The sequence below is a fragment of the Juglans microcarpa x Juglans regia genome, chromosome 4D, assembly GCF_004785595.1.
Source record: "Juglans microcarpa x Juglans regia isolate MS1-56 chromosome 4D, Jm3101_v1.0, whole genome shotgun sequence".
NCBI lineage: Eukaryota > Viridiplantae > Streptophyta > Magnoliopsida > Fagales > Juglandaceae > Juglans > Juglans microcarpa x Juglans regia.
In genome coordinates this window covers 25,229,842-25,248,708 of record NC_054600.1, presented here as the reverse complement: position 1 = coordinate 25,248,708, position 18,867 = coordinate 25,229,842, and the positions used below count along the sequence as shown (strand labels likewise).

Below are 18,867 nucleotides of genomic sequence, written 5' to 3'. Positions count from 1 at the left end.
CTGATTAGTAACTAATATAAAATATTAAGAGCATTAACATAATAATTTGAATACGAAGGGAAACCCTTTGAAGAACTCCTCAAAGGTAAAACCCTACGGGGCAACCAAGTCCAAGAAAGCCAATTTTATCGATTGAGAGTATTACAAGTAAAACGTTTACAAAACTTTTGTAACTAGACACATTTACCCAAGACACGCGACCTACTTGTCTTCTACTGCAGTAGATAATCAGAATCTCTGACACTCTCCAATCTTTGTCTTTCCTACTGAAACCTCCAATGGTTGAACTTGAATACGGCAACTCCCCCTCGAAGCATGTTGTCACTCAATCCCACAATTGAGCTTTTTGGAAAATCTTTCTCTCAAGAATTTTCTCTTGCACGATCTCTTGAAATTCAACCTAGATCTTCAAACTCTCAATACTTGTGAATATGTGCTATTCAAGTCACTTGAAACCCTCAACCAACTCATCAACAAATAGACAATGTTGTGATTGATTTGGAGAATGACTCTACCGACAGGTTTATTCAGAATCTCAGTCAAATACGTTTCTCACTATTTGCAAACATCTCGCACTAGATCACTTCTTCTTGATTGCCTCGAGTTCAAATCAGTTTCAATTTCTTCAATAAAGCTTGCATCCTTATCTCTTCAACTAACTCTTAGACTCGAAACATGCCTATGATTCTTATAGACTCTTATCTTATAATATTAACAAGATTTGATAAGAGTTACAATTCAAACACTCATCCTTATCGGATAAATACTCATCCTTATCAGATGCAATCCTAGAGTCCTATTAAAATTACATTCATCCATAATTCGAATTAAATACAAACTCATCTAATCCTAACCCAACATAAATTACATTTACATAAATAATCACCATCAAGGAGTCCCCCGTGTCAAACTATAAGGAACCTTTTTGTGATGATTGGCTTGAGAAACAAAGTATGAAAGGAGAAAAGGCAATTTCATTGGCACTATCTTCATCTTCTTCTTCAATAGGTTATTATTGGACAGATGGAAAGTGCAAGCTGCATGAATTAGAAATCATGAGCATTTCAGTTAATCTATAAAACCATAACAAAATAAGATATGTTTTATTAAAACAATGCCAAATGATAAGCCAATGGACTGTTATAAAGGATTTATTACATTGTTTGGGATTTTCTTTGATTTCCAGGACAGAAATTTTAAGTCAAGCTCCATAGCTGCGGTTCTTCTAGTATGAAATCATTTTTTTCCTATTCTACAGCTGACATTCATTGGAACAAGACCTTGGAAACAATCTGTGGCTGAATTCATTTGCTTATCCTTCAAATGGTTCTTTTTAACCTCAAGGGAAAAAATATGCATGTCTTGCAAGTGAATGCTCACACCTTGATGTTTGGATCTTTGAGGATTCTGTATTTCCGTGGTTAATCTTTTCTGAGTAGATGTTCTGACTGAAATCCTCTGAACCTGTTAGGGGAACAGAACCAAGATGTTCTACAAGTGGGGAGGCTCCAGAGATGCCATGTGCTAGAACTGATTGGATAGGTTGGCTTCCTAGCGAAGGAATGAAGGATGGGTGTGAAACTGGCATGGGAAATGCTTGACCAGGAAATCCAAGCATTTGAAAGCTAGTTCCTGTAATCCCAGGCAGAGCAGTGGCTCCTACTTGTGATGTAGAGAACTGTGCTGGGCCGCAACCCATTCCCATGCCCATTCTCATACCCATCCCAGCACCCATGGCAGAGAAATGTGTCAAATGTGCTGCATTGATATGTTGCATTGCAGTAGGTAACATCATTGGATGCATACAAACACCATTTCCCATCGACATAATCTGCCTCAAGACACAAAAGATAGGGTGCGCGTTTCAATATCATAGTACTCATGCAGTTGACGCAGAAGCCATTAGAAAATTTACCTGTAGTTGAAGCTGTAGGGTTTTCAGATACTCAATGGCCTCATCAAGCATTGAAGCTTTATCCACCTTGGAGACATACGGCGGAAATTAGCAACAAACTGAAAAAATAAAAACCTTAAAAAAGCACCGTATTGCAATATAATGCAGATTCCAACCTTATTGCAATTCGGTATGAGTTCTTTTAATACACGCATCCTTTTGTTAATTTTGTCTCTTCGCCTCTGCAAATTTTCACCACAAAGGAGTAAGATTTCTTTTTTTTTTAGTGGGGGGTTGCTAGGGGCATCACTCACCCTTTCAGACAAATTATGAACTTCCGCAGTTCGGCTTCTCTTGCCACCAGTACAGCTACGACCAGGCGCCTGTTTTCTTAAACCCTGCGGTTCTTCAACATTCTGCAGTAAAGTTGGAGATTTTTAAGCCATGGAGACGGGTGCGGATAAAGGGATGATCATGAACCTTTACCCTTTTACCTCACTTGGACCTGCCGACGACTCAGTTTCCTCGTACGTCCTCCTCAAAGAATATGATGGATCGTTCGAAGCTCCAAGTGAGCATACTGAAGAAGATGTAACGGGTGGCTTAGTTAAAATCTTCACATCGGTCTTTCCTTTTCGTGTATTTTCTGCTAAGCTCGAGGTTTGGTTTCCAAAAGCTTCAGAGTGCTCACGAGGCAGTGGCTCCTTTGTCTTGGCAACAGGTGGTAGAAGCTCTGCTTCTGCTTGATTCTGAATACCTGTTACACTTTTTGAAGTAGTAGCCCGTTCAATCACTGTTGATTCAAGAGCGTTTCTACCACCCAGAGGAGGAGGCCTCTCATCGTTGCCACATTTCGTCTCCTGAACTCCTGTAAAAACCAGACTACTTGTTGGCCTTGTCACACCGCTGCTCTGACTATTAGCTTTGAGAATAGCTGCAGATCGTGAGTAAGAGATTTTCACTGCTCCATATTTCTTATCAGGTTGAGAATCACGCTCCGGTAAGGTTGACGTGTGCTGTTCAGTACCCATTGGCAATAAGGTCTTGCTTGAGTTCAGTTTTGGTCCTAAAACTGTTTCTGATGATCGGGAATACCCAGAGGTAGCAAGCTCCGGTTCTTGGAAACGTTTGGAATGTTTGGACTTCTTGTCCTCCCTCTTGCCTTTGTTGTCTTCCAAATTGAATTTATATAATTGGGGCGATGATTCAAGATAACCAGTTTGTGAAGAATTATTATTATCGGTAGAGTTGATATCAGAATCCGTGCGACCTAAGAGAGCAGTGTCATTCAGAGTCGAACAAATAGTCTCTAACCTTGCTTTCTTTGTGTGCATATTCTCTCCATTTTCTGCCTGAGCATTGGAGGAGGATAAAGAATAACCAGTCCAAGAATGACCCTTTTGAGCTCTACCTGATCGCCCTCGCATAAGAATCTGACCATTTTCCCACACCAGCTCCATACAGTCATCCTCAAACCTGCATTGCAGACCCTGTTAAAATCATGATTCCATATAAAAAGAGAAGGCATCTGCAAAGAGAATTAAATAAAATATTACATGGGAGCTAGAGTAGGTAAACGGCATGTCATCCTTGGTCGTGTTGATTCAAGCATGTTGTCCTCTGCCATTGAACAAAGTTGAAAGAAATTAAAAGGAAACACACTTAACTATAAAGGGCACTAAAAATTAAGCCATTATTAGGCTGCCATATACTCCTAAATGCAACCTAGTGCAACCACATATCATTTGAAGCCTCCACAACACCACATCAAGATGTTAAACTAGTATAGTTTAGATATCCATGTTATATATTTGCAGAATACCTGAGACTATCTTATCTTCCTTACTGCAACTCCTTTTTTGTCACCCACCCTTTCTTTGTTGCAGGACTCAGAAGCGAAAGAAGAAGATAGACTAGAGAGCCCCAGTTAGTCAACTTGAAAGAGATCTTCACATGGTCTCAATTTATAGGCCTCGCCATCTCTCTCTCTCTCTCTCTGTTTTTTTTTTTTTTTTTCCTCAGTTTTATCTTTGGCTAATACATAGGCCACACACGGCATCTCACATGAAGTTCTGCCACTCAAATTCTAGTAACCAACATTTCAAACATAGGTTTTAATTTGAACCAGTCATGTCTGAACAGACGCCAATCACGAGAGTTGGTGGAGATTCCTTGGTCAAGATGAAGTGGAGATTCCACCAAAATGGGGTCCGCAAAATTTAACCACCTCCCGATCTTTTTTATAGAGTCCAGTGTTAGGAGTTTTCAGTTGGAAAACTAAATGATTAAACAACGTTGTAATACAGCAAGGTTTTTTCACCTTTTGTTCTTATCACGGTCTCCTTAAATTTTTATGCGAACTCGAGGGTTTCAAGTTTTTACTTAAACTTAAAGACTTCATGTAAAAAAAAAAAAAAAGACAAATTAAATAGGTCCTAAACATATATTTTAGCCCGTATAAATATTTCTAGTAGTATTAAATGTATAATAAATTATATAAAAATCACTTAAACGTGTATATCTTAATCTTTCTCTTGAGGTATCCGAACTTGAAGAAATCTTTTAACAGGTGTGTATGTACCTTTTTTTTAGACTCAGGTAAGACAATTTACTTTCTAACTGTACTAATAAACTCATATATAATTTTTGGGTGGAGGTTTATTCTTGTTGAGTCACTCTGTCAACACTGTAATTAAAGTTAATGTTATTAAATGAAAAATAATATATGATGGTTCAATGTCAGTTTCCATATATATATATATATATATATATATATTAATCCAGATAATAGAATCAAGCATTCTCACACCATTGCAGAAAACACCAAATATGAACAAAAACTTGTGTAAATGAGGGAGGAGTGGGACCTTTTACATGAAGAAGGCTAACCAAAAGGGCTATTGCAGCCTACTTTGTCAAGTGTATTTCGTTTTCTGCAGTGTTTTTATTTGTGCGAGAAAATAAAAGAAATATGCTATTAGATTTGACGTCCATAGCATATGAGTTACCTCACCGCCTTTGGAGGACGAAGGGACAATAGTTACCTTGCCTCTTTTGAAGGGTAGGATCGTTTAGTTCTGTTTTTACAAAGTATTTTCTCTATTATCACGAGAGAGTATAGAAGTTAAGACAATATTCGTCACAAAAAAAATTGTGGGCGGAAGGAGCTCCTAACAGATGAGTAGTTTGACTGATAATCTAAGTTTTTTTTCTATATTGATTAGTTACAGTTATAACTTCGGATTAATTGAATGAAATGAAGTTTATTTCTATAAAAAAAAAAAAAAAAAATTAAAAAAAAGGATCTATTGCCTATTAGAGTCATCCCTACTTGTAAATGAGCACTCTTTCCTCCTCGGGTAGACTATATTTGCAGAATGTGTTCTACTACAGAAAGATTATGGTTTGAGATCGTCGGTATAGAGAATCAGATGGTTGATGCAGTAGACGAAGCATATGTTGGATATTGCTCTGAACAAAATGTAAGATCCTCCTTTACACTCATCAAGGGCAGGTAACAGAGTAGGTAGAAGAAACCAACATATGGTGAGGACTGAGGGCTGGTTTCTTATGATCGAAGACACTTGGAGTTCGTGATTCTCGTAAACATGTATCATCTTCTTTAAAAACAGAGCATCATCAAGCAACTTCTGAAAAAATGAAAAAACAGAGGGTATTCAGAGTTACCTCAGTCTTGAGCTTATAACTAGGTTCTCTAATCGTACCAACTCGGCACTTGGCAGGTACTCTAGATATTTGATTTTTGACAGGCAGGAAAGAGCTGAGGACCATTTATTGGGAGACTCTTCTGAATATAGACCAAACCTTTTTAATCACAACCACTTTGACACATATTGATGCGAAACCAAAGAGATCAGCACTGGAAGTGGATTCAGCCATGAAACCCACTATTGTTCTTCGCTTTTGTACTCCACAAAACTACAAACTACAGATTGATGGCGAGGTGACATGTTCATCGTTATAGCTATCTTGTCGTACCTATGATAAGGACACGACATAAAAATATTGTTCCATTACCCGCTTTTCGGGATTTATTAAACAAATTAGGGAAGAAAAAATAGAGCAATCTTACATTTAAACATACCCACGTGGACGAATGTATGACATTTTAAACATACATTGTATCTATCTCCCCTCAAACATCATGTCAAATTCACAATCTCAGGGAGAGAGGCCTTTTCCGTTCCGATGAAAAGTGTCTTTCACGTGGTACTCCCGGTGGACTTCACGTGCCCATCTGATTTCTTGTCTGCGTAAATGTACTTTTTTTCTTTCGTTCCATACATAGATAAAAGGACAAACGAGCCGGCCACACAAAAAAAGAAACAACTGAAGAAAAGGACCTTTGTTTTGGGTGCGGCGTGTGGGCATACCTTCCACAAGCAGTGTAGTACGAGACGGTTCCTTAAAAATGTTTTTATTTATTTTTTTTATACTCTTAAAAAATATTTATTTATAATATTATTAAAAAATATTTTCTTAATTATTAAATAAAAAAATAAAAATTTATCTGGATCAAACGGACCCAACAGCCTGTCAGAGTAGCATTTGTCTATCGTCCACAGTTTGTTATAGCTACTTCATAAATGACCAATCGGTCTGGAAAAAGAAAAATCATCCCAGACGTGAAAACGACTTCTCCGGATTGACCACCAGACTCCAGAAATGGAGATGAAAAGGATTCAACAACAACACTGGATATTTAGTTTGTGAACCAATCGTTTTCCCCTTTCACTCTCCTTGGTTTGGGTGCTTCGTGCCTGCATATTGTCCACAAATTGTGGTAACTAAACAGTTCACAATAATGAAAACGTTGTATTAACGTCATTGTCCTTTGGGCCTGAAATGTCCCACATGAATACTGGACATTTACGATACTGTCAGATCTTACGTTCCAAGCAAAGCTAGTGACGGTCCTAAGCACAAATGAAAGTCGTATGCGTGGTCCGAAATCATTAGATTTTAATTACTTAACGGCATCGAAGAAATGGTTCTGAAACACAATTATAACATTATTGAGGATGAGTTTGAATGTTTAGTTGAATTTAATTTAATTCTTTATAAATAATAATGAATTAAATTGTCCAGTGAGTTATATAAAATCTATATAAATTAAGTTTAAAGTGTATTTAAATGTTAAGATGAGTTTAATATTTTTTATGGAAAGTTAAAAAATATTGTAAATTTCACGTATAAAGATATATTAAGTTAAAAAATAGTATAGATCTCACGTGTAATAAGTTTTTGAATTGAGATGAATTTAATAATTTGAGAGTTGAATTTTTAGATGTTAAACTCAGTTTAAAATTTAACTGAACTCAACTGAGTCTTACAACCAAATGCAACCTAAACTTAATACAAATTCAACGCAGTTAAATGGGAGACGGAGACTCAATTAAGATATAGCAAGAACATATTGCAAGCAAATTTTATTACCACTCCTTTACTCACTTGCACACAATTAGAGTCTCCCCCAATTTCTAAATTACCACTCGAATCCTAAAAGCACAAATACAATTAAAAAAAAAAAAACTACCGGCTTTTACTCAGACAGTGTTCCATTTGAAAAGCATTTTACTTTTCCTTCCTTTTTTATGCCAAATACATTTTTTATATTGATTGGTGAATGATTTTGGGTAATGGACCCAAGCTTGACTGATTCGAGATGGTCAATCTCCAGAAGAGTTAGAGAGCAGAGAGTAAAGAGAATCGAGAGGAATTTCCCTCGACTCACTGTATTTATACTTCTTCATTATACGGCATCGTATTACAACATTCCAAAACCCAACTCTTACAAAACGACAACGTCCTATTTTTTCACATGACAGACCATTAAGCTAAAACGACAGCGTTCTATTTATTCACAGAACAGACCATAAAGCTAAACGGCAGAGTTCCACTTAATTCTTTCCTCGATTACAACACGACACCGTTTCCTCCTTCCCTTAATAACAATTGAACACCGACGGCTAACTGCTACTTCCCTCTTCTTCTGCATACAACACAGCACCTTGCCAGCACCTTCTCGACCCCTAACACTTTGTTAGAGGGGTAAAATGACCGTTTACTCTAAAGTTTAAATTGATGAAAAAACAATTAATTATTTATATTATATCGTTAACACTCCTTACATGTGAGTCAAACTCACTCTTAATAAAAGAGCTCAACACATGAAGTATTTAATTAAATGAGTAGAATATAGAGTCAAGATTCGACTTCAATATCTTTATTATAAAATCATATGAAATCACTTTTATCTAAAAAATTTAAACTAATAAAAAAAAAGTAAATTTAATTATTTATATTATATAGTTAACGGGATAATCTTTCTTTCTAAAAATAAGAACACCTCTCACACAGACCAAAAAACCAAAAAGACATTATCGCCACTGGGGAGAAAACTGGGGTTTTCCGTACACTAAAAAGTATAATTGAGAAAGATCAGAGATAAATTTGCAAGTAATAGGACAATGTTGGTTACCTACGAGATGCAAAGGCTTGGATGGTCACTTCTAAGCATGGATGAATGTCCTCGGGACTCTTTGAACTCTAGCCGAAGTCCGTCTTCCTAGATAGCAGTAGAAATCCTTTCAACTAAGAATGCCATCCTTCAAACACAATGATATCACGCCTTTCAATTGGAGCGTCTTTCCTCTTGCCAACTGCAATGAGTTCAACCAAATAAGCTATACTATATGCATAAGCACTGTCTTATTATTATGGACTATATACAATTAACTACAATATAAGCGCTCATATCTTATGAACAGAATATTAGAATGCTGGTATTTAATGAGTAAGCCTTAGGCTAGGTTCAAAGTAAAAAGATTAGAGCTCTAACTTTGCCAGATAACCATTGCATAAAATATACTCATAGAAAAGCAACTGCATTATTCTTCTTGGTAAATTAAATGTGTGTAGTGCGTCTTGCGACCATAATCTAATTAGTCTAATTACAAAAATGGGGGGGGGGGGGGTACTTTAATATATGGGAGGAGAAGTTCCATGTGAGCCCGAGCACGTTGGCTTCATGGAAAGAACCATAAGACGAGTCACTTTTATTTCAGAGCAACTGATGGTGAAATCCACTAAAGAGATACGCAATCACTACATCAGCCACCAGCTTGGATATTGTGCTTCATATGATTTTAAATATATACTTACTGTACGCTAACTATATAACCATTCTTCCAAAGAAGCACGGAACACAATATCCAGATAATATTATGGCTGAAACAGTTAGAAACGAAGTATTTAAAAAGCAGCACAAAACTTGCCTCATGGATGGCTGCGATTCTTCTTTGGGCATCATTAAGTTGGGCTTCAAGAGCTTCTTCCACTTGCAAGAGAAGCTTCCGGTGTGATGCTTCTGTCAATGAGAAGTAAAAAAATAATAACAGAATTCTGCATAAAGTTTGTCTACAAGATACTATAATATCGAATACATGTCTGACACATCAGTGTGGTATTATTTGAGTGTTGCATTGGTGGTGTTACGAGAAGCATTGCTCTTTTTCAAAAAGAACTGTCGATACTTCTGTTGTTCTTTCCTTTTCTTTTTTTAACTAGAAGTAGCTGCTAAAACTCATGTTGGGTTCAATTCCATGATTTTTTTCTCAACTGAATAAGGAAGCCCTGAAAGCAGAGTAACCAGCTGCTACATGTATCAGACAATGACTAACAATTAGAAACGACAAGAAGCTTGCAAAGATGATAGATTGAAGACATTGCAATGATGGCTTGATATCTTAAGACAAACCTTTACTTTGACAGATAATGCCAACTCAAAACATTGTGATGATGAATTGAAACGATTAAAAAATGTCCATCAACAAACAAGATTTGCCATACTTTGCTTCTCCATGGTCCCCTTAAGCTCTATGTGGTGTGTTTCCAGCCCTTCCAATGCTTCTGTAGTCCTGGAGATGCCGATTAATATCTTCTTTAAAATTTTCATGAATCAACTTCAATTCTTTTCGTTTCTCTGCATGATAAATACATCACCTATTAAGCTTCTCAAGTGCAATAATCCACCGATCAGGGTAAAAGTCTTTTTTATACAACTTATGTTACCTTCAAGTTTCCCTTCAACCCGTTTTCTTTTTTATTTACTGAGGGCTGTGATCTTCCCTCAGAAAACATTGTCAAGACCACAAATAAGAAACTCTTATCATGTGCTGAGAAACGTATCTGTTTTGAAATACTTACACGTCTTTCTGAATATGAGACTCAAGGTTCTGCAGCTGAAAATATATTCCATCAGAAATGGACATTAGGATTCTAGATGATTTTTTTGTGGTCTCTGACTTTATTTTGCTTTGAGTTTTTTGTAGTTCCAAGGCAAAGAGTTTGATAGCCCTAAAACAGTTAACAGTGGAAAAAATATCATCAACTAATTATTGATCGCAAAAACAGGAAACTAGATCAAAACTAAATGCAAACTTTTTATGGCTTTGAAAAGCAGGGAGAATAAAAACCTCAGCAGTTCATCCTCTTGGCTCTCCTCTAAAGGTTCGTGGATCCAATTACTTTCTCCAGTCCCGGGACATATACTGTAACATACTAGTCTTGGATTTAGGGTATATAAGTAAATTTCCTAGTAAAACTTTTTCTATTATTATTATGATTATAGTTTTATCAGATTTTTATATTGATTCTTTTAATAATTTCTATTATAATTTTATTTGAATTTACTAGATTTTTGTTTTAATAATAATTACTAAATTGTATCAGATTTACGTTCACTAGAGTTTGGTTTGAAATTTAAAATTTATTTTTTCTCTATCTCCACCGAACCTCATTTCTTGTTTTTAGCCTCTTAGTTAAACACTTTAAACCTCAAAACCCGTACGTTTCTCAGTGTTTGTTGTTAACATTCTAATGAAAAACCGACTCTGTTGATGAGTAATTTTCTCCACTCCGCACGTCTCCACTCTCATACACATGCACGTCTCTACTCCTCTAGATTTCCTTTTATTTTTCTCTATCGTCTACCCTTATAAATTGTGCTTACCCCGTATACGAGAGGAGAAACTTGTGAGCCACCCCACGAAAATCCTCTGTTTCTGAAATACCCAGAGGATCAACACATTTCGCTTAAGCCTTAGGTTCTGCCCAACCGCCGCCGACCACCATAGGATGTCGGAGCACCACCCATGGAGCCAGAAACTGCCGACCAGCTCAGCCCCAAAACACCCACTCCCTTCCGGTAAGACCTCGACCGCCGCCAGCCTCCTCTTGTTTTCGGTAGTTTTCGGTTTAGCGTAGTTCTCTCTCTAATCTCTCTCTCCCTCACTCGGTGTCGCACCACCACAGAGAAGCCACTAGTTACTCCGCCGTGACCCCCGCTTGTCGCCAGATCCGCCGCGCAGCCCGTCTCCGTCGCATACCCCCCCTCTCGGTGAGTCCGTCGCAGTGGCCTTCCCTATCTCTCAAACTCTATTTTTTTGGTTGACCATGTATTATGTTTCTAGAAGAATCCTGAGGTTCTTAATGGGCCCTTGGGCCCTAGGTCCCTTATGTGCGTGTGATGGGCTTATATTTTGTTGGGCTTATGTAGTAATGATATTATGTTATGGGCCCGATTGCAACTCTTACAAATTCTAATGATCTTTAAATGAACTTGTATTTTAAATGGGATTTGATCTTATTTTATTTCAACAACAGTTTTACTAATTTTATTTGGCTTAACATTTTAAAAGTCAGATTTCTTAAATAAATATATTAGTCAAAGACTATTTTATAAGGATATTTTGCTAATATTTTGTTAATATTCCTTTGTCTATTTAGTAAAATTTAATAAAATTATTATGTTAAGAATATTTAAACAATATTAGTATTTATTAGGTTTCTTATCAGATTTAATAATTATGTTAAGAAATGAAACTTAGTTAAGAATTTAAGTTTTATGAATTATTTTAAAATAGCTCGAGTATTCTACTAAATTATAAATTAGTATTTTAAGTAATTTAAATACTATGATTTATTGATTATAAGGTTAAACAAAAGATTTGTTGACTATATTTTAGATTGTGAATTTAATTATGTAGGATATTAGTACTTATTTGTTTTCAAACAAATTTAGTGATAGTTATTATTACATATAGGTGTCAAGTTACGAAGTGTTATTTAAGAAGAAACGCAGCGAGGTAAGTAATTTGATCACAAATTAGGATCATCACAGTTCAGCTTATAAATAAGTATTATTCAAGCCAGTTCATTTCCAGCCAATTATTTATGAACCACTCATGTCATATGAAAACAGTGCAAGATAAGATCAGATCAGTTAGTAAGATAACCATTCAGATGCATAGTACCAATGCAGTTCAGTTTCAGGGTGGATGTGCAAGCCACGAACTCAATCGTGGTCCACTATAGTATGCCAGAATACTATCAGCAGCTCCCCTTGCTGTAGCGGGATGTGGGGCCGGTGAACAATCTCGCACACAGTGTTAAGTGTGTTGGCCAGTCAGATAAATTAGTTAAATCAGATAAATTAGTCAAATCAGTCAGTTATTTCAGTTAAATCAGTCATGCATAGCATAAGTATCAGTATGAACAGTCATGGATTTAAACTCTCAGCATGAAAATTTTTTATGAAAACCTTATGTTTATTATATTTACGTTGTGATGGATTTCTTGCTGAGTCTTCGACTCATTTTTGTTTGTTTTCATGTTTTTAACCACCCAGGTGAGGATGATGAATACGAGCAGGTAGACCAGGAATAGAAGGAGCAATAAATTTTAGTTCAAACTTTCTAAAATAAAACATGCTTTTATGACATGAATTATTTTCAGTTTATTCATTTAATGTTTTGGAAGACATTTTATTAGACATTTTCTACAAAATAAATTTTTTAATTTCATTTATGAAATTTGAGATCTCTTGCCAGATTTATTTTTATGAAAAATACGTGACACTCATTGCTTAAGGGAAGGGGGTGTTACATATACCAAGATTGAAAGGATATAATAATAGAGAATTTTTTATAGCTGAAACGAAGTAGAGATGAAGCCATGCCTTTTGGAGAGGATGAGGTGGGATTAATATTATCAAATCTAATGCCTTCACAGGTCCAGAGCCTTTTGGTTGAATGGAGCATGAATTTTGGCTGATCGGCATCACCGGGTTCTGAATGTAATGTATCTCTTTCTCCGCAACCTGCAGGTGACCGCTAGATAAAGTAGATCTATCACAACTCTACAAGGAACATATGTAGTGCTGACACCATAAACTATACATTGTAGCACGGCTAATTAGGGTGCTATCATTCAAGCTTGAGTTGAAAAGTAGAAGTTTAAGTTTGGTTCCTATAATGTACATTTCTTGAATGTATTACACAAAAATTTTGTTGATTGTAGAATTCATATTCACTCTGGACATCTCAAATGTCACCAATCAAGAATTAAAGGGTTCATATGAAAAGTATATATCACAGAAATTGCAATGGCTGCAATACTGAAGTCCATAAGGAAGATGCTAATCATTTAAAGAAATATAAAAATCAGTCCTGCAGTGGGATGATCATTTTAATATGGTTCTTTTAGGAAGTATGACGTGCAGTAACCTAGAGCCTAGAGAGAATGATGTTAATGAAAGGTTTCAGTGGAATCATTCATACCAGGTCTATTACCCACTCTTCAATTGAAATCGAGCACCACTTGCACATTCCATTGGTCTCAAGTCTAGAAAAGTAATCTATCAAAGGTTAAGGGATATGGCTTTGGACTCGGTTTATCTTTTGATCAGCAATAAAAATTTAAGATTGGACTCAGATTTCATTTTTCTCCTAAAGTGACAGGTTTTCAGCATCTTTTCCAGCAAACCATTGAGAATCTTGATAGAATTTAGCAGCTACTTTAAACTAACAACTTCTGACAATGAGGATAATTCACAATCACCTCTGTTATGATCATGAAGGTCACAAAAGCAGCAACAAAAAGTTGTAAACAAGATTGAAATTCAAATTTGTTTATGTTGTTTTATGATGCCATGCTTATTATCCTGCCCAATTATATTAACTTTTCTAGGATAGAACTTCACTTTTAGCTTCTTGTACTCTTCTCATGCATATCAAGTTTCAAATTTTCAATGCACACAAATCCATGCTGCAAGGAAATGAAGATCAAGTGCAACTAACTACAGCTACCCACTTTAGATACAACTTTTATTAATACCTGTTGTCTAAGTGGAGTGAGAAACAAAAAGTATATATGAATCTCTATCAAACATTTAAAGTTAACGTACCAGTATATGCTTCAATGATGGGTGAACCCTCTTCCAAACTCTTACAGTCCCTCTCTTCAGCTGATGATTCAGACAAATCATCTTCTGTATCTTTCTCTTCAATAGCAGCCACAGATTCCATGGGTGGAGAACTTTTAAGCTCCCCTGCATCACCCTGAAGTTCAATAAGGAAATACAAAAGGCAGAAGGACAAGAGTTCAGCTAAGAAACCGGCGAAAATGCAACGCTATAACCTCTAACATAAACAAGGATACCAAAAAGTCTGTCTGTCTATTTGACCCATAACAGTCTGTCTGTCTATTTGAAGTCTGCAAAGTACTGAAGCTACGAATATCTCCCATGGTAATTATTCTCCCTGCGGGTGCAGGATTGTTGACACCATTTACCAGTCGGTCACTTCTTGGAGATGACGAATGGGAATTATCTACTAGTTGGTCCGTATTTGGCGTTGAGGTAGGGGTAGAACTTGAGATGGCCGTTTTAAATCGTGGACTTTGGAAAGTATCTTGTGGTTCCACATCATTTTGTAAAGACAGATTTGCGATGTCTTCTTGTCAGTCCCCATTTCCTGGACTTTTGAACTCCTCCTGCTGACTGGCCTTGTCTATCAATGGCGGTTGATGCGAATTTTGCTCTAGGATTTTATTCTCCGGTCCAAGCCACTCTCTCTCATCCTCAGATATGCAATCATGAATATCTTCCATTTTATTGCCATGTGAAAATGTTTTCTCAGCAGGAACTGTTGTTTCACTCCTATAACTTGTTTCCTGAATCTTATCTGTCATATCCTTTTTAGGAAATACAATCTTGCGTGGCTTAACTCTAATACTCTCAATGTTCTTCCTCGTAAGCTTTGAGGAACCACTATTGACAGCACTATTTACTCTCCCCGACCATCCTTCATCTAAAGAAAAGTTCTTCTGTTTGTGCTTCTGCATGTAACCAGTGGATGGACCACATGTAGTCACCTTAATTTGCACTTTCAGTGGTGCTCCTTTTCGGATCAAAGTATGAGTTACAGGTCTCGTACTAGCATGATCAGAAGCTTCAGAATCAGTTTCTATTGTATCTGAATTATGTCCACGCCTGGCAACTGTACCGACCTTCTGATCAAAATTCTGCCCCGGCTCTATATCATTGGCACCAACCTTATGTCTCTGAGAGTTTGAATACTCATTTGTAGGGGAAGAAACATTTCCCAGTATTTCCCAGAGCTTCATTCTCAAAGATTCGGTCTTGTTTCCTGTTTTACCTGCTTTATCCTCTATTGCCATTTTGTTGGACGCATCAACTTCTTGTGTAGTTGCAAAGGTAAATTCCTCCATCATTTCTGTGGTTCCATCCTTCACTCCCTTCCTTTTGTAGCTAAACCCATCAAACGTGTTTCTGCTTGCCATCACCAGGTTGTAGAATTGATGTCTTGTTCACAAAAGATTGAACCGAGCATGCTGCCATTTCATTATTTTGTCCATTAAACTTGTTTTGACAGCCACTAGTGGCTGGTTGTGCATGAAGAACGGTCTCTGGAACATGTGCTTGCTGGTAAAGTGATCTAGTAGTAATCCATGGGGAACTCTCTTGCTCCAGTGTGTCTGTTGGTTTCCCTTTACCAGGAGTTGTGACTCTTTGCCCCTTCTTTCTCACTTCCATGGAATTCTCCACATTAGGATTCATCTTTTCTGCACCTAGCACTGTGACCTTATCTTCCTTTGCAGGTCCAGATTTTTTCTTGGTGACTGAGTCAACCACAACTCCAATAGAGATCTTCCTAGATTGGCTGGATGGGTAACAATTGCTTCCAATACTCCGACAATCACTCATTCGATCCTGAAATATGTTTTGAGATGTCAATTATCCAATTTTAATAAAAAACTTGCTATGGTTGCAAGTGGTAACATCTATTGGGGCCTGAGAATTCCAGTTCCCTGTCCATTAGTTTCCATATTCTCATGGACTTCAATGTGAAGGAAAATGCCAAGAGGCACCCTCCTTCCCAAGCCATATCCACAAACCATAAGAAGATAAATAAATTAAGTAAAAAATTATGTGAAAGCATGGTTTCCGAATAACGCTGAACTGAGTCTCCAACAAATCCAATTATCTACAACCAAATATAACCATGATGAATTCAAAGTACAACCGATATGTTCATCAAGTAGAGCTTACATGAGCAATCGCCATTATTCAAAATCAATGGAAGTGATTATTTGAGAGCTAAAGAAAATAGCATATGCACAAGCTAATGAATGTGCAAGCTCCCATCCACCAATAAGAGAAAGGAAATGCTGGGAACAAAGTCTAAAAGCTTAAGCAGTAATTGTAGCCGAGAGACATAATAGTTGGGTTGAAACACCATTCTGTCAGCACTATAGCCCTAAATCCAACATTTTCAGTACTTACATGTCGTAGATTTTGGTTTGCACCAACCTCCATTATTGCTAATTTAGCAAAGAACACACTGAACTGAAACCTCCAGCAGCTGTAATCAGAACAATTTAGGTGAAGAAGCAAGTGGGAGATATCACAAATCGATAAAGATCAGTTTACTTAGTGAGAAAATGTAGCCAACTCAAATAATTTAAACTGTATATCTTACAAGATATCAAAATTTCCTAAGCTGAATTCAGCGCAATGAGTCTACAACAAATGAACCATATGATTCAAAAAATGAATTATCCCAGGTTTTTCACCAACTAAACAAAGTGATAAAGGAAATAGAAAATGATAATTCGAAGGGAACTACTCTATTGTTCATTGAATCAATCGGCTATGAACCCGCACCAATATGCAGAGCGTAAGCCCTAATGTTCCTGATCTATTCTTCTCACCCAATTTCCGCATAAGGATTCATAATTACCGTCCCGTTGATGCAAGAATTTGAGAAAAAAATGGCGCGAATACACTTCGGGAATACCAAATCCTCGAGAACTTTATGTTCTTGCTAATCATCACACTAATAAAAGAACATAGATAAACCGAAATCTGCGATCAAGAGAAAATAGTACAAAACAATCAACTAGACCAAGCTCCACGATCATAAATTTCCATTTCAGACAAAATAAGGGAATAAGATTCAAGGATAAACAGAATTTCCTGCACAAAGTCGAAATCAACAAGACCAAGCCCACGACCATAAATTTCCATTTCAAAAAAAAAAAAAAGGGAAATAAGATCTGAGGATAAACAGAATTGCCTGCTCAAAATCGAAATTCAAACAAAAACAAACAAAATCGAAGGGAAAATCGCTTACTACTTGTTTCGCAAGATAGCCTAGTTGAAGAGTTCTATTTTCATGAAACTTGGATGAATAGTGAAATTTCAATGATCCTAACAGTCGCGCGGGAAAACTTTTATTGAGTGATTACGATGCCCATGTGTCTCACAACGGCTTGGGTGTTCTACTTTATATGGGGGTGCGCATTGCGCCCACTACTCTTAGTGAAATCGGCGATTTTATTCCGAATTTTGTTGCGTACAAATAAATTTATATATCAATCTATGTATTAATATTATAATCTTCATATTTTAAATTTAATTTAATATTATTTTTAATAAAATTTATTTTCTAATTAATTATATGAAATGGATGCTCGTCTTAATACAAAAAATCATTTACGATTAAATTTTTTCATTTACCCCCTTAACTTTTTAAGGTCGCTGACTAGCTGTGACGTCTTCGTAGGCTTCCTTGGACTATTTGGATTATTAATGAGAGAATATTCTTGCTCGAAAATATAACATAAAAATCGATCATACAAAATGATTTGTGAAAGTAGGACTATCGTTAAAATTTAAAAATAAAAATCTAAACTCAAAATCAGGGCATGGTCTATACAAAGTCTCTTGCATCCTACAATAGAAAGCTTTTCTATTAGATGATAAAATAGGTTCACTCACGTAGGATTAAAGTTCTATTAACTTAAAATTAATTGAATTATTATTATTATTATTATTATTATTATTATAAAAAAGATGTTTCGGTGGTTGTCGGTGGTTTGCCGCCATCTTCGGCGCCAGTGCTGGTAGCAGACCACCCTGACGAGCACTCGGTTGGAACTAGCCAAAACCAATCAAATTTGCCAAGTTTAGTGTTGGAATGGCACCGAATCCAACTGCTCCCAATCGAACGCCACCAAATCCGGCCACTTCAACGTTGAATCCGACTATGGACACTTTTAGCAATGGCCAGATTCTTTTCTTTTTTTTTTTTTTTTTTTTTTTTTGTAATTATTTCAATTCTTTCTTGCCATCCCGAATGACGGCTAAAATGATGTCTAAAAATTGTTTTAAACATAATTAACATTAGGGTCTTTAGAAGTTTACGGCTTATATTTTAAAGTTTTAGATTATTTTTAAAAACATAATTTGGTGTGTTGGTATTTTTTAATAAATAGTATTTATTAGTATATTTTTTTAGTGTATATTTAGAATTGTAGTGAAAAATATAACTTATAGCGTTATGGCTTATAACTTATAACTTATGCAAGAAGTTCTACACTTCTACTATTAAAAAATTATTTATTGTTTAGTAACCATATGCTTAAAGTACTTTCAAACATATTACATTTGTTTAGAAATAAATTTAAAAAGCGTTACCTGATGTAGAAATGACAATTATTTGATTTTTTTTAAAGATTATGATCGTATCTTTAAAATTTTAAAAGTTATAATTATCTAAAAATTGTATAGACATTTTCGTCCGTTG

General features: G+C 36.1%; 2 protein-coding genes across 5 annotated transcripts; both read right to left on the bottom strand.

The window, feature by feature from the left end:
• Positions 1–928: 928 nt before the first annotated feature.
• LOC121260593 (transcription factor PHYTOCHROME INTERACTING FACTOR-LIKE 15-like) lies at positions 929–5,805 on the bottom strand. Of its 4 annotated transcripts, none has more exons than XM_041162534.1 (7): positions 3,451–3,514; positions 2,389–3,370; positions 2,209–2,310; positions 2,071–2,136; positions 1,916–1,981; positions 1,383–1,831; positions 929–1,037 (listed from the first exon to the last, which is right to left on the bottom strand). In XM_041162534.1, exons 1-7 carry the CDS (start codon positions 3,504–3,506, stop codon positions 1,013–1,015), a joined length of 1,746 nt encoding a protein of 581 aa, XP_041018468.1. In that variant the 5' UTR covers positions 3,507–3,514; the 3' UTR covers positions 929–1,012. The 4 variants fall into 4 exon arrangements, with proteins under 4 accessions (XP_041018468.1, XP_041018469.1, XP_041018470.1 ...); XM_041162535.1 differs by lacking the exon at positions 929–1,037 and adding an exon at positions 5,582–5,805 and having other exon boundaries at positions 1,195–1,831; XM_041162536.1 differs by lacking the exon at positions 929–1,037 and adding an exon at positions 3,717–4,190 and having other exon boundaries at positions 1,195–1,831.
• Positions 5,806–7,645: 1,840 nt separating this feature from the next.
• Positions 7,646–17,541, bottom strand: LOC121260239 (meiosis-specific protein ASY3-like). Its single transcript, XM_041162074.1, is given in 14 exon segments — positions 7,646–7,947; positions 8,397–8,577; positions 9,193–9,284; positions 9,767–9,825; positions 9,827–9,897; positions 10,023–10,047; positions 10,124–10,273; positions 10,393–10,457; positions 12,937–13,076; positions 14,163–14,388; positions 14,720–15,541; positions 15,543–15,989; positions 16,563–16,641; positions 17,413–17,541. Coding segments are annotated over 12 exon segments (2,202 nt in total). The 5' UTR covers positions 16,596–16,641; positions 17,413–17,541; the 3' UTR covers positions 7,646–7,947; positions 8,397–8,505.
• Positions 17,542–18,867: the final 1,326 nt, after the last annotated feature.